Genomic DNA, 24749 nt, shown 5'->3' with positions numbered 1-24749 from the left:
GGGTAGGCCATGAAGTTAGTAAGTAGTACATTTAAAACAAATTGGAGAAAATTATTTTTTACTCAACGCACAATTAAGCTCTGGAATTCGTTGCCAGAGGATATGGTTATTGCAGCTAGTATAGCTGGGTTTAAATAAGGTTTGGATAAGTTCCTGGAGGAGGAGTCCATAAACAATAGGTAACAACTGCTTGTTGCCGGCATTAGTTGCATAGGCTTTATTTGTTGCATTTGGCAGTCCGCAGGCACCCCCTCCCCACAAACCACCGCACTTACTGCCAGGCCCGAGCCGCTGTCACCGGTCTTGATGCTGCCAAAGAATCCCCATGCAACCATGCAGCAGGTTGCCGTGTTCCACTGGGCCCCAAGGTTCCTGTCGCAATGCATAGCAGGACTTCGCCGACACTTTTACTGGCCTCCCCTAGGTGCGCATGTGACCAATGGCTCCAGATTTAAAGGACCTGCAGCAGGAAATCCCCTACAGTGTCTACTGATGACTTTATGGGCTCTGGCCTATAAAAGGCCATTGCTTCTCTTCATTCCTCACCTAGGCAACAGGCCGTCCTATATTCTATGGTGTGAATTGCCTCAGTGTTCCCTGTCTTCATTCTCAAGTTCCCTCGTTCCTGTTCCATTGGTCCTCATCTTCGTTCTTCAGTTTCCTTGTTCCATTTCCTGTGGTTCATGTCTCCATCTTCAGTTCCAGAAGTCCTTGAGTTCGTCATCAGTGTCTATGGTTCTTCTTCAGTTCTTCTGTATGTTGTTTGCCAGCCTTTCTGCTCCTTGCCTTCCTGCCCTGTCTATCCATCCCTTATTCCTACGGATGGATACCCAGTATTGTCCTTGGCCTGCTTCCTGTAAGTTTCTCGCTTGCTGCTTGCCTCTCTGACCACTGTCTGACACTTGAACCATCCTGCTTGCCGCCTGTCACTGACCACACTGCCTGACTCTCGGACCTTCTTGCTTGCCACCTGCCACTGATCACTACCTAACTCTCAGATCTTCCTGCTCAATACCTGCCTCTGACCATAGTCTACCTCCGGATTCGCCTCATCCATTCCTGCTTCAATCTAGCGACCTCAACAGATCTCTTCACCCGTAGAGGTCCCCACCTAAGACCTGCCACACCTGGCACCCAATGGCTGAACCTGAGAGAACATGGGCTGATATAGGCGAAGCTCCAGCTAGGGCCTCTGTCTCATTCAGGTCGATTTGCCAGCAGTGGGGACTTGCAGGGCTCCTCTCTACAGGTTGTGTCAACCCCACAACACAATTTAATATTTGGGTACTTATCAGGTACTTCTGACTTGGATTGGCCACTGTTGGAGACAGGATACTGGGCTTGATGGACCCTTGATCTGACCCAATATGGCATATCTTATGTTCTTATGCTATTATGACTTCATAAAGTTTTTTTTTTTGTTTTAGGGTGAGATTGCATGAGAAGCACAGTGAACATTTAATCCTTGTTTTAAGAGAATGGTGTCTTCAGCTAGGCACCTGCATTTAAGGCAAATGTATACTTGATGTCTTTTGCCATCTCTGCTTGTCTTAATAGTCCAGCTGAATAAAAAATAGAGTCCTTCACAGACACAATGAGGTCTATATGAAGAACATAAGACTTGCCATATTGGGTGAGACCAAAGGTCCATCAAGCCCAGTATATTGTTTATAGCAGTGGCCAATCCCGGTCATAGATACCTGACAGGATCACAAGGGGTAGATAGATTCCATGTTGCTTATCCCAGGGATAAGCAGTGGATTTCTTCAACTCTACCATAATAATGGTTAATAGACTTTTCCTCCAGGAACTTGATCAAACCTTTTTAAATGCAGCTACACTAAAAGCTTTTACACATCCTCTGGCAACAAATTCCAGAGCTTAATTATGATTTGAGTAAAAAAATATTTTCTTTTATTATTTTTAAATGTAGCACCTAATAACTTCATTGTGTGTCCCCTAGTCTTTGAACCTTTTGAAAGAGTAAACAACGGATTTGCAATTACTGGTTTCTCTGCACTCATTATTTTATAGATCTCTATCATATCTCCCCTTATTCGTCTCTTCTGCAAGCTGAAGAGTCCTAACCTCTTTAGATTTTCCTCATTGGGGAATCATTCCATCCTTTTTATCATTTTGGTTGCCCTTCTCTGCACCTTTTATACTTCTGCTATATCTTATCTGGATTGTAGCCCTGTAGAAAGGGCTATAGTCCAGAAATGGCATTGGTGGCAGCTAATGATTTAATTTTGCGGTAAATAGATAAGGGCAATTTGGTGCTTTTGATTTTTTTTTTAATTTAACGAGTGTATTTGATTTAGTAGACCATAAGATACTATTAGCCCGCTGTATATCTTTAGGCATTAGAAGTCTAAAATCGCAGTGGCTTGGATCTTTTTTGTCTAATAGGTGAGCAGCAGTAAGGGGGGAATTTTCAGATCCTTTTTCATTTCATTGTGAGGTTCCAGAAGGATCCTCTTTGACTCTCCTTTTAGTTAATATTTTTTACAGCCGCTTGGCCAATTTATTTGTTCTCTCTATGGGGCCAGATTTGAATCAGTCTAAGTGTTAGGCACAAGAATGAATAAATGTGATCTCTGGATTGAGAGAAATAAATTGTTCTTGAATTGAAAAAAGACAGAATGGGTTTTTGTGCCAGGGAAGGATTGTGTTTCTTCTCTGGGAGTTTTTAAGATTAAGGAGGAGATGGTGAACCCTCCAAAAGTTACGAATTTAGGAGTTCTGTATGAAGAAGAGGTCTCTCTTGAACATCATATTTTTAATCATGTGAGACAGATATGTTTTAATTTGTGCCAGTTATAGAGAGTAAAAGGTTTGCTGATTTTGTTGCATTTTGAATGGTGGTGCGGGCGTTATTGTCTGTGGTTTGGGATTATTGTAATGGGATGTTGTTGGGGGTTGTAGAAAGATGCTTGATTTGGTTATAATAATGCAGAGTATGGCAGTGAGGCTGGTCTTTTTTAGTCCTCGGCGGTTAAATGCTTGGCCGTTATTAATATAGCTTCATTGGTTGCCAGTTAAGGAATGCATCCAGTTTAAGATCATGGTTCTTTTGTTTAAGATCAACCAGGGGACAGGACTGGAATACCTTAAACAATTAGTTAAGCCCTATGCACCTAAAAGGAGTCTTTGCTCTGAACAAAGAGCTATTTTTCAAATTCCATCAGTTAGAGAAATGTGTACTGTGGTATGTAGAAAAAGAATAATTTCAGTTATGGGTCCAGAATTATGGAATTCTGTCCCATTGGATATCAGGCTTTTGACCAATTATTTGGCCTTTAGAAAGAGGGTGAAGGCCTTGTAATTTCATTGTAATTGCTAATATCAGCGATGGAGGGAGTGTTCTGTTTTTCTCTTCTAGCTATGAAAAGATTTTTAGATGCGCTGATCTCATTTTCTTATTTGATTTTAAATAATGTGTTAATTTATGTTATTGTATTTCTGTGTTTTGATATGTGGCAGTTCAGTGTTATGGTCAGCATTTGCTGTATGTATGGTATATAAAAGCTGGAAATAAATAGATAAACAGCCCACTTTACTCAAGATGAGGTCGCACCATGAAGCGCTACAGAGGCATTATGAAATTCTCTTTTTATTCTCCATTTCTTTCCTAATAATTCCTAGCATTCTATTTGCTTTCTTGGCTGCAACTGCACACAAAGCAGAGGATTTCAAGTATTATCCACAATGCCACCTAGATCCTTTTCCTGAATGGTGGCTCCTAATGTGGAACCTTGCATTGTGTAGCTATAATTTGTAGAGATGTGAATCGGAACCGAAATCTGATCGGTTCTGGTTCCGATCCAAATCTTAAAATTTTTATCGCCCAGCCCGATTTGAGTTTTGATTATCGGCTGCGCCCGATCTGATAATCAAAAAGCCCTCCCCCTCCCTCCCGAACCCCCAAAAAAGGTTTTAAAATTATCTGGTGGTCCAGCGGGAGCGCGGGGAGCGATCTCCCGCTCTCAGGCCATCGGTTGCGTTAATAAAAATGGCGCCGATGGCCCTTTGCCCTTTCAATGTGACAGGGCAAAGGTAGCGCCGGCACCATTTTGAATACTGGCAATACAGCCTGAGTGCAGGAGATCGCTCCCGGACCCCCGCTGGGACCCCCCGCTGGGACCCCCCGCTGGACCCCCACAAGACTTGCCAAAAGTCCAGCGGGGGTCCGGGAGTGACCTCCTGCACTCGGGCCATATTGCCAGTATTCAAAATGGCGCCGGCGCTACCTTTGCCCTCACTATGTCTGCAGGGGATTTCCTGCTGCAGGTCCTTTAAATCTGGAGCCATTGGAATAGGTTGAAGGTTACACTTGTGTAGGCGTTCCTGCACCATTCATGCATTGTAATCATTAACCTCCTACCGCCTCCATGTTATATTTTCTTACTTGCTATTTTTTTTATATTATTTTTTATTTTTATATTAATGTCCCAAAAACTCCATGACATCCATTTAGTGTAACATGATGCGATGACTCTCTAATGATACTTGTTTTCTTCTTTAGACAATTCTGTCATAGTTCTTAAAGTGCTATCATTAGCAAAATGTTACCTTCGTTGTTTCTTGATGTTATACTATTCCACCATGATGCTTGATACATTATCAGAATGGATACCTTCCAACCTCCTGCATGCTGTGAATCTTTGACTCAAATCCTGACACGTTCGTGTTTCAGACTTTGTGTCTTTCCTCAGGGGAGTTTCTCTGTAAAATAAAGCTCCAAGAGACAGGATTATTACCACGTTGACGATTTTATATTCAAGCTGCCATTTCTTGGTGTGATTCCTTCTCTTCTTCCAGTTCAATCTAACGCCATGGATTTCTTCTCAGCCTGCCAAATGCTTTTGAATATGGACCTCAATGTGAATATACCAATTGTCTGCTTATTTCAGTTAAGATTGTTATTTCATTTGTAGCACTTAGCAGCTTTTTGCATATGTACCTAACTTCATAAACCTACATGTGCTTTTTTTTTGTTTTTTTGTCTTCCCAGGACCTCCTGTAAGTACAAGTGATGCTCTGTTTGTTCTTCCAAGGTAACCAGGTGCAGGTAGACATGTTTTATAAGTGTGTTAAATGATCATCATGATAAATGTCATCATGATAAATGTCATCATCTTTCATGCAGTAGAAATGTGCATTAAGGGGCAGATTTCAAAAAAATATGCAAGCGCGTACTTTTGTTCGCTCGCCCGGCGCAAACAAGAGTACCCCGTGCGTATCTTTTAAAATCCGGGGTCGGTGCATGCAAGGGGGTGAACATTTGTGCACCTTGCACGCGCCGAGCTCTGCGCGCGCTTTCCTTCTGCCTCCCCCCAACTTCCCCTCCCTTCCCCTACCTAACCCACTCCCCAGCCCTATCTAACCCTCCCCCCCCCCGCCTTTATTATAATAGTTATGCCTGCCTGAGGCAGGCATAACTCGCGCTCGCCGGCTGGCCGCCGGCGTGCGATTCCCCGGCCCAGGAGCAGTTTCGGAGGCCTCGGCCATGCCCCCGAAACGCTAGGGCCGGAACCACGGCCCCGCCCCCGGATGACGTGCTGCTGCGACACGCCCCCCCAACACGCCCCCAACACGCCCCCCCCCCTGGAAAGCCCCAGGGCTTGTGCGTGCCGCGGAGCCTATTCAACATAGGCTCGGCGCGCAGAGGGGGAGCTTGGGGCAGGTTTTTGAGGGATACGCGTGTATCTTACGCGTGTACCCCTTTGAAAATCTGCCCCTCATTGAAGGAACTGAAAGTTTGGATGGAAGACAATTATTTTAACAAATTATGTTAACTAATGACACGGCATATCAGCATTATACATACAGACAGTAATATGATTGTCTAATAGGTGCATAATGCAGGCATCCTTTCCAGTTGTTACTCTCCTTTCCCCTCTCCCTCTCTCTCCTATCAGAAGTGTACTGCTATGTTGACAAGTGTGGAAAAATGTCAGTTTGTCAAATTGCTCTTCAAAACCTTTTGAAGAAAAATCTGAAAAATGCTTAAATGGATTTAGACAATCAAAAGAATGCTTTTTAGATTTCCTTTTTAATTCCACCTAGATTCGTGGAGGAAAATCTGATGTTTGTCAAAGCAAATTTGGATGAAATTAAAAAATTCTGTCCAAACCGAACCAGGCTAAAATCCACCCTAGTTTTGAGTTTGGCAGTGAACTGTTCACACCTCTCTGAACAGAAGCCATAGATTTATCATATATCAGTTTAAATTAACCTAGGAATACGTGGCTAAAATTGGAATCATTTTAGGCTATGTTAACACCTTGAATAAAAGAGTCTTGAATAAAACTCAAATGCTACAACTTTTAGAATGCTTGATTTTTTTCTTAAAGGTGTAGTTTGTAAAAGTTTTTGCCATTTTTGAAATACAGAGTAAGATCCATATATCTGCTCAGTACTGTGCACTCTTATTGTCTGTACAAAATTAGTTTATATTTGCCAGCCCATCTCCATTTCTACTGGGCATTAGTGTCCAGTCTTAATTTCAGAAGTCCTATCATAACACACTCTGGTGTATGTAGTCCTCCTGCCTTTCTATCAATTACATGGATTAGAAGAAGAAGAATTCATAGGAATGGGAGCTAGAAACCAGGATTGGACTCTGACTTCTTGTAGAAAAGGAGTTATGTTCACAAATATAATGAAATATGTCAGATGATAAACAAGGGAAACAAGAGTCCTTGAAGCTGTGTTAGTCCTGGAGAAACTGTATTTTAGACCCAAAAAAATGTTATAGTACTTGAAATTTTGAAATCATATATGTCCTTGTTTCAGAAGTGAACGGGTGGGGGGGGGGGGGGGAAGGTTTATTCATTGTATTTAAAAAAAATGTATATCCCACTCATATCCATAGTTCTAGGTGGGGTACAATGGAACAAGCATAAAATGAAACCCCCACCAACTCAACTCCCACCATGACATACAAAGTGAAATAAACAAAGAACTTTCCAACAAGTGAAATATAAAAGCCATAGCACAATCTCAAGAAGGAATAAACACATAACTGACAAATCAAATTCTAGCACTCATAACTTCAATCCATAGCAGACACTTCATAAGGGCTGCTACATTCGCAAGCACATTTAAAAAAGCACTTCAGCATAAAAGCATTGTAGTGTATACAATACAGCAAATTTTAGTTGTCCAGTTCAAAAGCCTGCTTAAATAAGAAAGCTTTCAATTGTTTTACTAACTAATTACATGTCATTAAATGGAGTTGCTTGGGAAGAGAATTCCAGAAGAGAGGTCCAGCAACAGAAAAGGCATGATGCGATTTAGGCCCTACTGCAGGTTTCTCAAATGTGGGCAGATCGTTGGGAGGGCAACTTTAATAGACCTCAATAGATTGTAATTTTTGTCTCTTATTATCTATATGCAGAATAGCATTGATTGAAGAAATGTGGACTTGTGGTACCGAGCAGTCAGAGGGTAGCCAGAGAACAGACTGCAGGCTGGACTCTGGCAAAATCTTTTAGAAATCTCTTTATTTGTAGACATTAACCACCAAAACTCTTTTCTAATCTATGCAGCTTCACAAATAATAGTAACGTAACTTACAATTCAGTGGGTTTCTCTCTCTCTCTCTCTCTCTGCTTTCTTCTTTCTCCAGGTGGCCTTCTAACCCAGGCTAAAGGGATCCTCCCTGCCCAGAATCCCTCATGGTGTTGGTTCTTTATATATATATATATGCATAAACATCCAAAATACAGGGGAAATATAACAGTGATATGCTTTATAAGTGACTGGAAATGATAAAAAGAAATATACTTAAACATAGCACTGTAAATCTAGTCCCCAAATACAGATTCCAATTTCCAGTACTTCAAAGGAAATTGAAAGAAAAGAAAAAGAAAGGAAAAGAAACAAGTGATCATAAAAGGTCAAGCATAAGACATTACTGAATAAAGACCCAATGTGGAATTTCTAAAGCAGATGACTCAGCCAATGGGGAGCATGTTATAAAATCGGGAGTGGGCGCACGCAAGGGGGAGGTGCACATTTGTGCAACCTGCACGCGCCGATGCCCGCAGCCTTCTGCAGTTCCCTCCCAGTTCACCCCAATTTAGGAGTGGCCTGGGAGGGAATTTTCCTACCCCCTATACTAACCTTCCTACCCCCTTCCCCTAACCTTCCCGCCCCCGCCCCCGCCCCCTAGCCCTATCCTTCACCTCTCCCCCCCAAATCCTTGTCTTACCATTTGCTCCTGCCTCGGGGCAGGAGCAAGTTGTGTGCGCCGGCACCCTGCTGGCACGCGATCCCCAGCACAGCGGCAAATAGCTGTTGTGCCCGGCGCCTCTAGCCACACCCCGTCCCGCCCCTGGACCACCCCACCCCCTCCCCGCCCCTTTCCCGAGGCCCCGGGACTTACATGCGTGGTTGGGCCTTTGAAAATTGGCCCGGTGCACATAAGCCTGGCCATGCACGTACGTAAATCCCGGGATTTACGCTCATAAGGTTTTGAAAATTTACCCCAAAATATATATTTATTCAACTGAAGTTTAATACATTTGCAAGAAGATCTTAGGAAACAGAATGCCCTAAGCTGTAGTACCTCAAGACACACCAGTGAAAACTATGTCGCTTTTAAGTGCCCCTAGATTAGTCAGGAAGCATTCTAACATCACAATTCAAAAAGGAAATCTTCATGACTCTAAGAAAGAGCCGTAGTGATAAGTCCCTGTCTGAATCCAGAGCAAGAAAAACCAACAAGGTGGCTGTTCAGTAGAGATGTGAATCGGAACCGGAATTGGTTCGGATTCCGGTTCCGATTCACATGTGGTTTTTTTTTCATCGGGCCGATCACAGTTTTGTTTATCGGCTGCGCCCGAGCCGATAAACAAAAAACCCACCCCTGTAGAAAGGGCTATAGTCCAGAAATGGCATTGGTGGCAGCTAATGATTTAATTTTGTGGTTAATAGATAAGGGCAATTTGGTGCTTTTGATTTTTTTTTTTTAATTTAACGAGTGCATTTGATTTAGTAGACCATAAGATACTATTAGCCCGCTGTATATCTTTAGGCATTAGAAGTCTAAAATCGCAGTGGCTTGGATCTTTTTTGTCTAATAGGTGAGCAGCAGTAAGGGGAGAATTTTCAGATCCTTTTTCATTTCATTGTGAGGTTCCAGAAGGATCCTCTTTGACTCTCCTTTTATTTAATATTTTTTACAGCCGCTTGGCCAATTTATTTGTTCTCTCTCTGGGGCCAGATTTGAATCAGTCTAAGTGTTAGGCACAAGAATGAATAAATGTGATTGTTCTCTGGATTGAGAGAAATAAATTGTTCTTGAATTGAAAAAGCACTTTAGCAGCTCTAATAAGAACTTCAGATCCTCAACAGTGTTCAGGAATTCTCGATAGAAAAGCTTCCAGAAGGGCCCGCAACTGGGGGGGACATGAGGGGGTGTGATGTTGAAAAACTGTGCCCTCCACCTTGCTCCCTCTAAGTGCTTCAGCTTCAAAGACATCATCAGTTCTCATTGGAGCAGAAATTACCCTGGATGTAGTTTCTCCCATCGTTTGCCTCGGCAAAGCCTTGTCATTGGGTCTAAGCATGGTATCAAAGCCTGGAATAGCTGGAGGGCCACCGGTCCCAGCAAAACTAGCCAATGGCAGCTCACCGATCAGTCGGACCAATGGCAGCTAACAATCAATCGGACCAGAAGTTGGTCTCCCAGAGATGGAGGGGAAGACCTGAGGGTGCCCTTTACATTTCAATAGGTAATGACAAAAGGAGCCGAACCAGAGAGAACTTTCAGTATTCCTCCATCTTGGAACCTCCTGATCAGTGTTGGTTCTTATGGAGGACCAGGCCAGAGATCTGTGGCCGGTCCTTTAAGGTGTTTTGAGGGAGTTTCGTATAGATTCCCTCACATACCCTCCCCCTCAGCTTAGCCTTGTCAGGTTGAGCATCCAGCTGTGCCTGGGCAAATTCCTGGCTCCTTCTAAAGCACTTCCGCTTCTGGGTGTGTCGTTGATCCAGTACGTGGATGACTTATTACTATCAGCATCTACACGGTCTGCATGCATGAAAGCAACTGAAATGCTTTTGCAGACATTAGCACAGGCTAGACTGTTCCAATTGCCTGTGAGCTGGCCCTGCATGGTTGCAAACTGGGGACAATTGCATCCCAGAACGATGGGTACAGGAGCTCGGAAGACTCCTGCTTCCAAATTGGTTTGTCCTTCCCAGGTTGTCAACAGGAACTGACTGGTTGAACACTTCTGTTTGTCCCTATATATAAGGCAAGTGTCTCTTTCCTCTTATGGTTGATGTGCTTTTTTTGGAACAAGTCCTTAGGAATGAGAATCTTGCTAGCCCCTGAATCCACCAAAGCTTGGGTGGGAACTTCATCCAGTTCCACCTAGATCACAAACTCCTTGAGTTCTTAATGAGGAATATTCTCAAAGTTGCAGCTTTGGAGTTTTGAAAAAGTACGCCCCCCCCCCCCCAGTTGCACTCCCTCTTTTCATTCTCATTCTGGGTCTGCCTCCGCCCCTCTGTTTCTTTTTGTGTTGTTCTGCCAGCTTGCGTTCACATTCTTTGTCATCAAGCCATAGGCAATCTTCATCCATGTGGTCCTCTGTCTTACAAAAAGAGCATGCTCACAGAGCAGGTCCCCCTTTGGCATTATCCATTCCTCTCCTGGGCTCTTCATTTTCTGCCTTGCCATATGGGCAGCACTCTTCCTTATGTCCATTGCTCACCCAAAGGGCACAAAAGGAAAATGTATCCACACCCTCATTCCTGGGTTGTGCCAGAATCTCAGAGATTCCTTGTTTCCTTCGATTTGAGGATCACTCCTACTTTGGAGATTTGCCTTTATCCATAAGTATTTTACCCTCTAGCATTGGCTGAGCCACTAGGCTGACATCCATAACTTCACTTTCCTCATATCAACAGTCCCTTGCCAAATGACCTCTCCTTCTACAGTTAAAGCAAGTGGTAGAGACTGTGCCCAGTGGCCTGGATACAGAAGGTGAGCTAACTGCCTCAGAGGGTCGTTGCTGGATTCTTCCATTCTCATTGCTGTGCCAGGGAGGCTGTGTGGGCTGTCTTTCTAGCCTCCATACCACATTGGGCATTAATTGCGCCTAGTGGAAGGCGTTTGCCACTCTTAGAGCTTTTTCCAAAGTAAGCTCTGGATGGCAGCAGACTAAATTCTACATGGGCTGGTCAAGTCTGTCTAGGAACAGTTCTAGAAGCACCTGTTTGATTTCCTTGAGGCCAGTCTTTGCCTCTGGCTGCAACCAATCCCAGCTGACGTATTTCAGGAGATAGAATGGGTTTCAGGGGCTTTCCCCAGACTGTATGATACCCTGCTAGAACTGTTGCCAGTTTGTTTCTCAGTTATACCCAGCTCTTTCTAGGATGGTGGTATTGACTTCCACTTAGGTGGTTCTTCTTTCCAGATTGGCTGCTTGAAAAGCTGCTTGGCTTTTGCCCATGAGCAAATTCACTAGGTATGTATTCCACTTAGCTTCTGGCCAGTCTTTCTCAAGAAAATCTCCAGATCCTCCCCTGTCTTTATCTTAAACAGGATGGGAGATAACGTATTCATATCTGTTGTGGCAGCTTGCATGGCTTGAACAATCTGTGCCATTACCCTCTGTTGATGGGTGAATTGTTGGATGAACTGTTCCTGTAAATTTTGAATGATTTTTTGAAGCTGTTGCTGGCTTTCTGCCAGAACTTATATCAGCTGCTCCATGTTCTTTGCTTCTCCACCCACATAAGCAGCAAGCTTGGTGAGTCTCCAGTACAGGAGAAAAAAACCAAACAAAAAAACCCCTTTCTGGCCCTTACTAACTGGGTATTCCCTAGCTACTTCAGGCAGAGCTAGCCACCTTGGTCTGCTATAACTGATTCCTAAGCAGTCCCTGCAGCAAGGCTAGGAGAAAAAAAAATTCCCTCTGCAGACTCCTGTCTGTGCTTCCTGCTTAGAACAGGGGTCCCAGTGCTGACACCATATGTGGTACCGAGTGGTCAGAGTGTAGCCAGACTTCAGACTGGACTCTGGCAAAATGTTTTAGAAATCTCTTTATTTGTAGAACTTAACAGCCCAAACTCTTTTTTAATCTATGCAGCTTTATAAAACAAATGCATCATTGTAACTTACCATTCAGTAGGTTTCTCTCTCTCTCTCGGCTTCCTTCGTTCTCCAGGGGGATCTCCCAACACTTCTGGGCCTGCCTTCTTATCCCAGACTAAAGGGATCCTCCCTGGCCTAGAATCCCTTGTGGTGTTGGTTCAAAATGAGGACTGGGCCAGATTTTTCCTGGCACTGAAGTGAGGCTCAACGGTCTATAGCAATGGTTCCCAACCCTGTCCTGGGGACCCCCCAGCAAGTCGGGTTTTCAGAATATCCACAATGAATATGCATGAGAGAAAATTTGCATATTCATTGTGGATATCCTGAAAACCCGACTGGCTTGGGGGTCCCCAGGACAGGGTTGGGAACCACTGGTTTATAGTTTCTCGGATCGCCCCTGGAGCCCTTTTTAAATATCGGGGTTACATTGGCCATCTTCCAGTCTTCAGGTACAATGTACGATTTTAATGATAGGTTACAAACTTTTACTAATAGGTCTGAAATTTCATTTTTGAGTTCTTTCAGAATCCTGGGGTGTATATCATCTGGTCCAGGCAATTTACTACTCGTCAGTTTATCAATCTGGCCTATTACATCTTTCAGGTTCACCTTAATTTGGTTCAGTTCATCTGAATCATCACCCTTGAAAACTGTCTCTGGAACTGGTATCTTCCCAAAATCCTGTTCAGTAAACACCAAAGCAAAGAATTTGTTTAGTCTTTCCGCAATGGCCTTATTTTCCGTAAGAACCCTTTTAACCCCTCGATCATCTAACGGTTCAACTGAACTCCCTCGCAGGCTTTCTGCTTCGGATATATTTAAAAAGTTTTTATTATGAGTTTTTGCCTCTACAGCCAACTTCTTTTCAAATTTTCTCTTAGCCTTTCTTACATTAAATTTGCCAATGCTTATGATTTATCCTATTTTCCTATGATGGATCCTTCTTCCAGTTGTTGAATGAAGATCTTTTAGCTAAAATAACCTTTTTCATCTCAATTTTAACCTTGCTGTCAATCATTTAGCCTTTCTTCCACCTTAATGCATGGAATACATCTAGACTGTGCTTCTAAGATGATATTTTTTAACAATGTTGACGCCTGTCGCACACTCTTTACCTTTGTAGCTGCACCTTTCAGTTTTTTTTTTAAACTATTTTTATTATTTTGTCAAAGTTTCCCTTTTGAAAGTTTAGTGTTAGAGCCATGGATTTACTGTCCTCCTTCCTGTCATTAATTCAAATTTGATCATGTTAGGATCACTATTGCAGAGTGGCCCACCACCGTTTCCTCTCTCACCAGATCGTGGTCTTCACTGAGAATTAGATCTAAATTTGCTCCCTCTCTTGTCTGTTCCTGAACCAATTGCTCCATAAAACTGTCATTTATTCCATCCAGGAACTTTATCTCTCTAGCATGTCCTGATGTTACATTTACCCAGTCAATATTGGGGTAATTAAAATCTAACAATCAACAGAAGCCAACCTTGCACATAAGCAAGTATTCATCTAGACAGGTGCAGGACAGAAAATGAAGTTCCATTCAAAATTCAAATGTGTATTTATTATATAACTGAATTTTCATAGTTCATTCAATACGGCAACTCCTTCAGGTAAACAAAGAATATTTTAAATACTTGTCCCCCGACACGGTCCGTGTTTCGTGTGAACTGCATCAGGAGGGACCGCAGTATATTATGATCTACAATAAAACGATACATATCAAGAATGGAACAAAATAGGTTGCCTATTTAGCCTATTTTGTTCCATTCTTGATATGTATCGTTTTATTGTAGATCATAATATACTGCGGTCCCTCCTGATGCAGTTCACACGAAACACGGACCGTGTCGGGGGACAAGTATTTAAAATATTCTTTGTTTACCTGAAGGAGTTGCCGTATTGAATGAACTATGAAAATTCAGTTATATAATAAATACACGTTTGAATTTTGAATGGAACTTCATTTTCTGTCCTGCACCTGTCTAGATGAATGGGTAATTAAAATCTCCCATTATTACTGCACTACAAATTTGGTTAGCTTCCCTAATTTCTTTTAGTAATTCACTGTCTGTCTCATCATTTTGGCCAGTGGATGGTAACATTTTCATATCGCTATACTCTTCCCCAACACACAAGAGATTTCTACCCATAAAGATTCGATTGTGCATTTAGTCTCTTGCAGGATCTTTATCCTGTTGGATTCTATGCCACCCTGGACATAAAGCTCCACCCCCGCCACCAAGTTGCTCTCCTCTGTCATTGCGATATAATTTGTACCCTGGTATAGCACTATCCCATTGGTTATCCTCCTTCCACCATGTCTCTGAGATGCCAATTAAGTCTGTCATCATTCACTGCTGTACACTCTAACTCCACCTACTTCTTAGGCTTTTGGCATTTTGGGGAGTGCAGGGGGGGGGGTTAAGGGTCATGCCTGACTGTTTTTTTTTTTAATTTAACTGACTATATTGAGTTCTAAGGGAGTGCTGTAAACTGAAGCTATGTCTGCTAGTGGATAAGCAAGATTTGAGTATTGGTTTGCTCTGAAACTGTGCTTAAATCTCTCAAAAGAATGTATATGAGTATTGAACTATTATTATGCTAGAAAGTAGTTGGGAGATTGAATTAATTCTCTGTGTAGTTTAAGATTTAAATTGTTCTGAGTGTTGGGAAGATATTGTAAAAACTTGAATTAGTCTTGTATATAGTTTTAGTGTATGTATGAATGTTGAGGAAAGTATTGTAATAAAGAAAGCTTGAATTAATTTTTTGAGTAGTTTAAGGTTTAAATTTATTTTGAGAATATATATTTGAGTGTTGGGTAAGTATTGTGAGAACTTGAATTACTTCTGTAATTTAACATTTAAATTTAATTATGTGTGTTGAGAAAGTAATCTTGAGAGTTTGCAAAAGTCACTTGCATGTATTGAGACGGTGTGGAAGCTTGTTCCTGGATAAGTAATCACTGGTGTCTGATTTGAAAAGATATTAACTGCAAGTATTTTTAGAGACAAGAGATTAGGTAAGAGGGTCACTTTGTTAAACTACTTGCAGTGTGAATCACTCAGAGGAGATTGTTTTTGAAGCATTTTGTTTGAAGTAATTGCCTTACAAGGATGGATATATAGGAAAGCAAGAAGGGAGTATCTCTCAGTCTTGAGGGAGTGCTTTAAACTAAAGCAGTGTCTGGTAGTAGATAAGGAAGACTTGATTATTGGTTTTCTGGAAAAATGTGCTGAAATCTCACAAAGGAATTTGTTTGAGAGTTGAGCTGTTACTGTGTTTATATGTTTGTATGCTGGGAAGTAGTTTGAGATCTTGAATTAATCCTGTGTGTGGTTTGAGTGTATATTTGAGTTTTGAGAAAGTAATGTGAAAGCTTGAATTATTTGTTGCATAGTTTGAGTATATACTGTATTTGAGTGATGGCAAAATATCGTGTGAGAGAGAGCCTGAATTAAACCTGTGTATAGGTTAAGGTTTAAATTTAATTCTGAATGTATATTTTTGTGTTGGGAACCTAATTTTGAGAGTTTGTAAAATACATTTGCTTGCTCTCCCTTACCTCCCCCCAGTCACATTATTGATCGTTGCCCATATTAAGAAGAAACTTTTCAAAATAAGAGTCAATTAGGAATTTTCAATTTACAGTTAACCCTGATTTTAGAAATGGACTAATTTTAGTCCTGATGTAGCCATCGATGAACTAGCATAACACACACCTAATCAATGTAAAAGTTTTTAAATCTGAGTAAGCATTCCCACTACTTATACAACTTCAAAACATTTTAACTCAATAAAATTAAGATGCAGACCAAACTCCAGCAACAAGATGGGGGTTAGCCAGTCTTTTGCACTGAATGCCACATGTATGATTATCTATCTGTTAGTTAGAGGTTGATTGTGCGCACTTGGTGCAAAGAGCTCCTGCCTCTCAGAGAATACGTTTGATCTCTAGAGGCCAGAGTTGCAGACCTGGAGGAGCTGAGGCAGACAGAGGTATATAGAGGAAAACTTCAGGGACATAGGAGAGCAGTCCTAACTACAGTCTGATAGTCTTTGTGCTGCTTTGAAGGTGCAAGGTCACTTGGCGGGAGACCATCATCTTGGTGTGGCAGGAAGTGATCCTATAGCAAGGACCTACTCTCCAGGTGAAGCCTTATCCTTTCGCACCGAGGATGTGTCTCCAGGGTAATGTGCTCATGAGGGAAGGCTTAGGGTGGGCATTGTAAATGGTGATTTATTGACTAGGAAGGTAGATAGCTGTGTGGCTGGAGGGTGTGATAATCAATTGGGAACTGCAGCAGATTATTCAAGATTCTGTGGCAAGAGTTAGCAAATTCTGTGGCAGATTTTTCAAAATTCTGCGACAATTATGTAGCAAACTTGCATTATTTTGCATAACGATTCACACATCTGACTATGTAAAAAAAATCTATTATTTTTTATTGAAAACCATTTATATTGTTTGTTTTTAAACAATATTTAAACTATAAACAAACAAGAAATGTATCAAGTACAAAAATCAGCAATTTATCAGGTAAAGACATGTTATAAAATTTTAACTGTGAAATGTCACTTTTGAATTAAAATAATGCAACCATCCTTCTTATATTTTCTTGAGAAAGTCCTTGTTCTCTTTCCAAGTATATGAGCTTCTGTATGCTCAAAATGCCCTCAGCACGAGCAGTTTGTCATGCTGTTAATTACACAAAAAGATATGTGCACATATTGGACATACGGCAACAGAAACAAAGTAAGGCAGAAAAAAAAGCCCCCAAAATCTGTATTAGCCTTGTTTGTAGGGAAGGGCTCTGTAGCAAATCAATAGCCATGAGACTAGACTCTTCTTGCAAGTCTTTAAACACATATTGGAGTACTGATTGGTCCACAGTTGAATAGAAAAGCTCCCAATATGTGCATGTCAAGGAAAAGGTGTGTTTGCAGATAATCTCAGCTGCTTTGCAGTTTTTCCCATGACCGCACAATTGCAGGAGGCTAGGAGCACTGAAGGGGAGGATCCAGCTGTCGTAATACTTGTGGGTGCCACACTATAGTTCTGGTGGATTAGTTTAGGTTTTAGGTGGGAAATTGAAATCCAGAGCCTCCGAGGTTGTATTCTCAGAAACTATCTCCATTCCTCGCGCAGGACCCCAGAGGTAGGCTGAGCTCCAGAGTCTCAATGCATGGATGAGACGATGGTGCAGAAAAAGAGGGCTTTAGATTTGTTAAGAATTGGGGAGCATTCTGGGGAAGGAGAAGCTTATTCTGAAGGGAGAAGCCCAGCTGCTTGCACAAGCATTTAAAATGGAGATTTAATTTAAATTTTGATTTATATTCTGACATTTATGACTGGTCAGCTACTTCAAAGCAGATTATATTAAGGTACAATAGTTATTTTTCTGAAACCAGAGGACTTATAATCTAAGAGGATAACTTTAAAATGAGCGCTCGGGTGCACATAGGCGAGCAAATTGGGCGCAAGTCCACATGTGCTAGTATTTTGTATTGTTTGTGCATGTGCGCACAGATTATACAAAATACACCTCTTCGCACACATGTCTGCTCCTGATTTTAAGCATTTGCAAGAGCATCTGCTAATTGTGCATTTACCTTAGGAAATGTCGACTTTTACATGTGTGAGGTAATTTTATAACATGTGTGCATGCAGGAAATGACCAGTTTAACCAGTTCTTCTATCAGTTTCTCCTGTTTCTCTCTAGATCATCTAGACCCCCATGGTTATTCAGCCTGTACTCCCCCCAGATTATCCAGACCCTTTACCCAGTCAGTAATTGGCTATAAAGAGTGTTTTTGTGACTTAGAACTGATAAACAGCAGATGTAAATTGACGCAGGTAACAGCCATACGCGCACCAATGGCACTAGTTATAAAACAGCAACTGTTTGAGGTAATTTTCAAAAGGATTTACATGTGTAAATGTAACTACTATTGCAGCAATTTTCAAAATCCATTTACCCCCATAAAATGCACTTTTGTGGATAAATCCTGTGGACAATTCAATGGCATATATTGTAGCAATTTTCAAAAGTCTGGTTACATGGATAAAGTGCATTTACACATGTAAAACCCATTTTTAAGCGAGTAAATGCTTTTGAAAATCAAATCCTATGTGTGTAACTGTTAGCCCCGCTCAGGAATACCCCTGCCTCCCCCCATACTTTCCCTTTTTTAAGCACGCCAATTTATTCGCACTCCAGTACTTGAGCGCATATGTGCGAGGGTTATAAAATAGGACGGACACACATATGTGCTATATATGTGCGCGCGTGTCTTTTTTGAAAATTCATCTTTAATTTTGTATCCGAGGCAATGGAGGGGGAAGTAACTTGCCCAAGGTCACAAGGAGCATCAGCGGAATATGTATTCTGGCATCCCTGGTTCACAGCCTACTGCTATAACCATTAGGCTACTCCTCCAATTTTAAATTAGACCCATGAGGCAAAGCTGATAGTTACTCAGAATCACATGTTTCAGAGGGAAACATATAGAGAGGCTGTGGTGAAGGATAAAGTAGCCCAGATGAATTTAAATAGAGCACACAGATATGAATGACTCTAAACGGCCATAGCATCTGCTAATAAGTAGGCTGTGAATACAAATATTATCAGTACAAATGGAAAGCATACTTTAAAATGTCTGTATGTCAAAGCTAGAAGTTTGCAAAATAAGATTGGTGAGTTAGAATGTATGGCATTATATGAGAATGCAGACACAATAGGCATCTCAGAGATATATTGAAATAACCACCGGGACACTTTGATATTAGGATATAAATCATATTCAGAAGACAGTGAAGATCAAATTGGTGGAGGGATGATACTATATTTAAAGGATAGCATAGAGTCAAGCTAGATAAAAGTTCTGCAAGAAACAAAATGCACTGAAAATCCTTATGGAGAGAAATTCCCTGTGCTGAGTAAAAGTATATTAGTGGGTGTATACTATCATCCACCTGGTCAAGATGAAGAAACAGACTGTGAAGTGTTAGCAGAAATTAGAAAGGCAAAATTGGCAACACAATAATAATAGGAGACTTCAATTAGGGATGTGCAGAGGAGCCACATGCGTTTCATACGGCATTCATATTCGTCGGGGCCAAATACGTTGTATCCGTTCAAATAGGCCCCCCTATCCATTGATACTGCCATTCTTATTCATTTCCCTTTTAATTTAATTAACTACAACCCCCCCTCCAAGACTTGCCAAAAGTCCCTGGTGGTCCAGCGGGGGTCTGGGAGTGATCTCCTGCACTCGGGCTGTCGACTGCCAGTAATCAAAATGGTGCCGATAGCCTTTGCCCTTACTATGTCAAAGGGGCTACCGCTGCCATTGGTCGGCCCCTGTCACATGGTAGGAGCACAAGATGGTGCCGGCAGCTGACGGAGGGAGGGCAGGAGACGCTCCGGGACCCCTGCTGGACCACCAGGGAATTTAGGCAAGTCTTGGGGGGGGGTCAGGAGGGTGGAGGAGGTTGTTTAAAATTACCATTTCGACAGCCGAATGATTCGGCCGCGATTCGTTGTATTCGTGGGAAATCGCGATACGTTTCGCGACGCAATGAATACAACGAATCTGGCCATATACGTTGCGGATTTGCGATACGTTGCAAACGATTGCACACCCCTAACTTCAATTACCCCAGCATTGATTGGTTCAGCATCTTATCAGGACATTCTAGAAATGTTACGTTTCTAGTTACAATAAATAACTGCTTCATGAAGCAACTGGTCCTGGAACCATAAAAAACATAGGTACTTTAAATCTTGTCCTCCGTGGAATTCAGGATCTGGTGGGGCCACTTAGCAGAAGCAATCAAATTTGACATAGTCTCTGGAGGAAATATATTAGGGATAGTAGGAAGACTATGACAGCATGATGCATTTTTGCAATATGTCTTCACATTGCGTGCTGTATTTTTTTGAGTTTAGATGTGAGAGAGAGGGAGAACCTCTGTAGAGTCAATTTGACATGCTATATATCAGTGGTTCCCAGAGAAAATTTGCATGCACTGCTTCCATAACATGCAACTTTTCTCTCATGTATATTCATTGTAGATATCCTGAAAACCCAACTGGCTGGGGGGTCCCCAGGACAGGGTTGGGAACCTATATATGTACCAGTGTAAGAGGTGACATTTTCAAGTCAGGGCGGGGTTGGACAGGGGTTACATACACAGTCAGAGGAATTAACTGAAAATGCAAATTCACTGAAGAATTTCTGTCATTTGAATTGATGAAAGGTACCAACAAGAGGAGCTGATTTGTTTGAAGCTAGCTATAGACTACATTGTACAAATCAGCTCCTCTTGTTGGTACCTTTCATCAATTCAAATGATAGAAATTCTTCAGTGAATTCACATGTGCAGTGAATTCCTCTGACCTGTGTATGTGGAACCACCTCCACCCTCAACTTGCCCCGAGCTGAAAGTGTCCCGTCCTACAGTGGTACATATTGCATGTCATATTGTCTCTATACAGAGGTTTTCTCTCTCTCTCACTCAGCTTAAAATTCATTTGAAGGGAATTATTTGGGCAATTGGATGACCAAGGGGTATATAGGGGTGCTCAGAAAGGATAAGGAAACATTAGAAAAACTGTATAGCCCCTCCCTGTTCTGGTGTTTGAGAGCTTAGAAGGCAGGGGTCCTGCTATCTTTTTTTTCCTCGCGATCCCATATCTCTGTGGTATCGGGTTCTTATTGACAAGGGTGTGGAAGTACTCCATCAGGGCCCAAGATGTAGGGGGTGACTCTATCCTACACATTTTCTTGGGGAGGTCTCTCTTCACTTTTTTAGTGGGAGGGATGTGAGTGCAAAGAAAAGACCCTGGACACTTGAGTTGGATGCCCAAAACAAAAACTTTACTGTAGCAATTTTTCAAAATCCAGTAGTGGCACTTTACACATCAGTTCTTGACACAAACAGTTTGTTATTTCTTTATCTGTGCAAGTGTCTTTCAGTAATTGGAGCAGAGAAAGATCTCACCCTCCGGGGCATGGAAAAACGAGGCTTCGCAGGTGGACAGGGATATCCTAGGTTGGACAGAAAAATCACCTTCCAAAACTACTGGCATATAAAATAACACTTCCCCCTTGTATCATTCCTCCCCAGGGTGAAGATTCTGGATGCAGGCCTCCGAGTATAACAAAAAGATCTTACTCACAATTCTCTCTTTCCAGAAGAAACATAGAATCCTTTGGATGAAAGTTCCAGGCAGCAGGGAACAACAGCACCTCTGGTTTTCAGAGTAGGAAGGGTGACAGAAAAATCTTCCTCCCAGATTCTCAAAACAAAATCTTTGCCCAAAAGTCCAAACTCTGGAATTCTCTTACAGCAGGTCACCACCGGCTACAAACCTCGGATTGGGGGTTGGAGTGGGCAGAGTCTTCCCTAGCCTGGCCACCCTAGGAAGGGACTTCCCTATAATCCCTTCCCAGCAACAGATAGGGGGTCTCCCGAAAAACTCCAAAAGTTAGCAAAAATCTCAGAAATTAAAAGATTGGAGACAATCCACCCACAGGAATTGTCTCCCACCATTTCTGTATTCCAGACTGTAAGGCTTGGTCCCAGGAGTAGGCCCAAACTTCAAATCAGAAAAATCCCCTGCTTCCTCTTAACTCCAATCCAAAACTACACTTCCACACTTTGCAATGATACAAGCTGCTTTTATACCAGCAGAGTGCTAGCCATTCCAGCAAAGTCTGTGGAGATGCTGTTCTGAAAAGTTACACCCCTCCCTCCACTTCCTATTTCTTACTCCTAGCTCAAAAAGGATTTAGGAACTAGGGCAATATTTATTTAATTTATTTAAAGGCTTTTCTATACTGATGTTCATGTAATAGTACATATCGTGTCGGTTTACAGAGAACTAAAGTTAGAAATTACATCGAACATGAGGGATACATATAACAAGGCGTGCCTAATAAGCATTATAGATAAACCAAAAAACTTAGTATTAATCTAACGTAGTAAGCATGAGAGATACATATAACAAGGTGAACATAATAGGAATAATAAGAGTTATACAAACAAAATGTTTGTATTACATCTAACGTATTAAACACAATTGTATAAAAAATGTGAGAAAATAAGTGTATGCCTGAAGACAGACGAATACAAGGACAAAAGCTCCAGCGATTTTTCTAGCCCTGGATCATGGTCCGGGAGTAGACTATCACGGGATAAGGTTAAGAATGAGAGAAGAGCGGCCAGAACAAAGCTGAGGTTTATATATATATATAAATAATATAGTGTTGATGCCAAAGGTTTACCACAACTGAATGAATTATTTACCTCAATTTTTACTGAGGAGGATGTTGGGGACATACTGACACCAAAAACATTCTTTGATGGTGATGAATCTGAAATGTTAGTGTTATCGGAAGATGTAAAAGATCAAATTGACAAACTTAAGAGTAACAAATCAGCAGGATGATATATTTATTAACCCCAGAGTTCTGAAAGAACTTGAACATGTAATTGCTAACCCAGCATCTCCCAAACGGTGTGCCACGGCTGCAATGCAGGTGTGCCGCAAAGAAAAACATGGTAGGAAGGAGCTGAGGCACAGCAATCTTCATTTTCTTTCCTCTCTTGCCTGCAGGATCACACGGAATGTCCTCCTGCCAGCAGGAGGGACATTACAAAGCAACACTTATCTGTTGCTGATGATTTTCCCTCTATTGACTTGCCTCTGCAAGTGAAACTGCAGGAGGCCCTGTAGTCTCGTAAAACCTTCTGGCTCATTCAGTTCTGATTGCTGCGTGAAACCAACAGAGAAGGAAGCAATAGCACTTAGGTATGCGTTGCTTGCAGACTCTGCCAGTTCCAGGACATAGGAGAAAGAAGAGACAACTGAATGTGCCAAGTGGTGTGGGGGGGGGGGGGAGGGAATGGAAGGTTATGATGCTTGGCGGGGGGGAGTTGAGTGAGAGGGAAAGGGAGGTAATGATTCCAAGGAGGGTGAGGGAAAGGGAAGGATGATGATGATGCCAGGGGGTGAGGAAGAGGAAAAGTGATGAGTCCAATTCTCCCCCCCCCCTTCCTCCCCACCATTAAAGCAAAGAGTAATATTGGAGATGCATCAACAGCATGAAGGCCTATTGGTTAAGGGTAGCAAATGCCACACAGCAAGTTACCCCCATGCACTTCCCTCTTCATTTCCATTCTTTAGTCCCTAGGGATCCACAGTATTTATCCCATGCCCCTTTGAAATCTTTCACTGTTTTTGCCTTCACCACCTACTCCGGAAGGTCATTCCAGGCATTCACCACCCTCTCCATGAAGAAATATTTCTTGATGTTGGTTCTGAGTCTTCCTCCCTGGAGTTTCATTTCATGACCCCTAGTTCTACTAATTTCTTTCCAGTGGAGAAGATTTGTTGATTGTGCATCATTAAAACCTTACAGGTATCTGAAGGTCTGTATCATATCTCCCCTGCACCTCCTCTCCTTCAGGGTATACATATTTTCTTTAATAATTTTTTCTTTATTGACTTTTCATTATATATTGTATACAGAATTCAAGAAAAACAGTACATGCAGTAAGTAAATACAGTTTCAAAGTAAAAATCATTACCACACAATCACCCTGCATTACTGAACCCAATAATTGGGGGAGAAAGGAAAGGTTAACATCTATAGAAAAAAGAATACTAATCACTTAGAGACAGAGAGGAGGTTAAATACTTATTGGCCTTTATAACCTAGATTTAGCTAAAAAGGACCATCCCTCAGGTCTGTTTTGTCTACCAAAAATGTTTCCAAATGGGCAGGATTGGTAAAAATAAATCTCTTAGCCTGGTATGAAACAAAACACTTGCAAGGAAATCTTAAAAAGAACTTTGCCCCAATAGCTAAGATCCTATTTTTTAATGATAGAAAATGTCTCCTATGGGCCTGCATGATTCTGGAGACATCTGGGGGGAAAAAAAACCCTCTGCCCACAAAAGGAAACATCCTTGTTTTTGAAAAATTTCTGAAAAACCAAATCTTTTTCTTGTTCTGAACAAAAGGAGACAAACAAAGTAGCTCTTTTGGAAATCACATCAACTGACTCTTTAAGAATCATTGTAACACCTAGACTAGTTACTATCTCTTTGTTTTCTCTCTGAACTATAGTTACATTACCTCTTTTTAAGAAAATAAAAGATGTTATATATTTTGGGGATGTCACCTTCCTCATAGGACAGTATCTATTTTAAAAATTTCTTAAACATCTCATATGGAGAGAGTAGACGAGTATAAGGAAAATTTACCAATCGCAGATTCTTAGATCTAATCAAATTTTCTACATTTTCCATTTCAATATGTAACAAAATATTATCCTCAATGTGCATACTCTCATTATTTTGTAAATGTTGAACTCTAGTATTTAAAGTAGAGACAGAAACCTCTAGGTCAGATATTTTCTTATGTTGTTCAATAGAAACTCTATGAGCGTTAACTAAAGAGGAAAGATGTGCATTTACTTGAGAGACATTTAGATCTAACTTAGTTAGCTAACATTCTCCACAAATCTGTGAGTGTAATATTACTGGGTTCATCTAAACCCTGTTGTACCAATTCCTCGTTAGTTGATAACACAGATTCACTCACAGTTCTTTGATGGTGTTC

The 24749-nt window shown here is 41.5% G+C and overlaps 1 protein-coding gene across 2 annotated transcripts in view; it reads left to right on the top strand.

Moving 5' to 3' along the window:
• COL25A1 (collagen type XXV alpha 1 chain) overlaps positions 1-24749 on the top strand; it is a 971115-nt gene that overhangs the window by 444192 nt on the left and 502174 nt on the right. For both annotated transcript variants that reach the window (XM_029596536.1, XM_029596528.1), the window contains exon 4: positions 5015-5022. In XM_029596536.1, the coding sequence (XP_029452396.1) occupies positions 5015-5022 (8 nt within the window). The remainder of the gene's footprint in view (positions 1-5014; positions 5023-24749) is intronic.

The sequence above is a fragment of the Rhinatrema bivittatum genome, chromosome 1 (assembly GCF_901001135.1).
Source record: "Rhinatrema bivittatum chromosome 1, aRhiBiv1.1, whole genome shotgun sequence".
Lineage (NCBI taxonomy): Eukaryota > Metazoa > Chordata > Amphibia > Gymnophiona > Rhinatrematidae > Rhinatrema > Rhinatrema bivittatum.
This window is presented reverse-complemented; position numbering and strand designations above follow the sequence as displayed.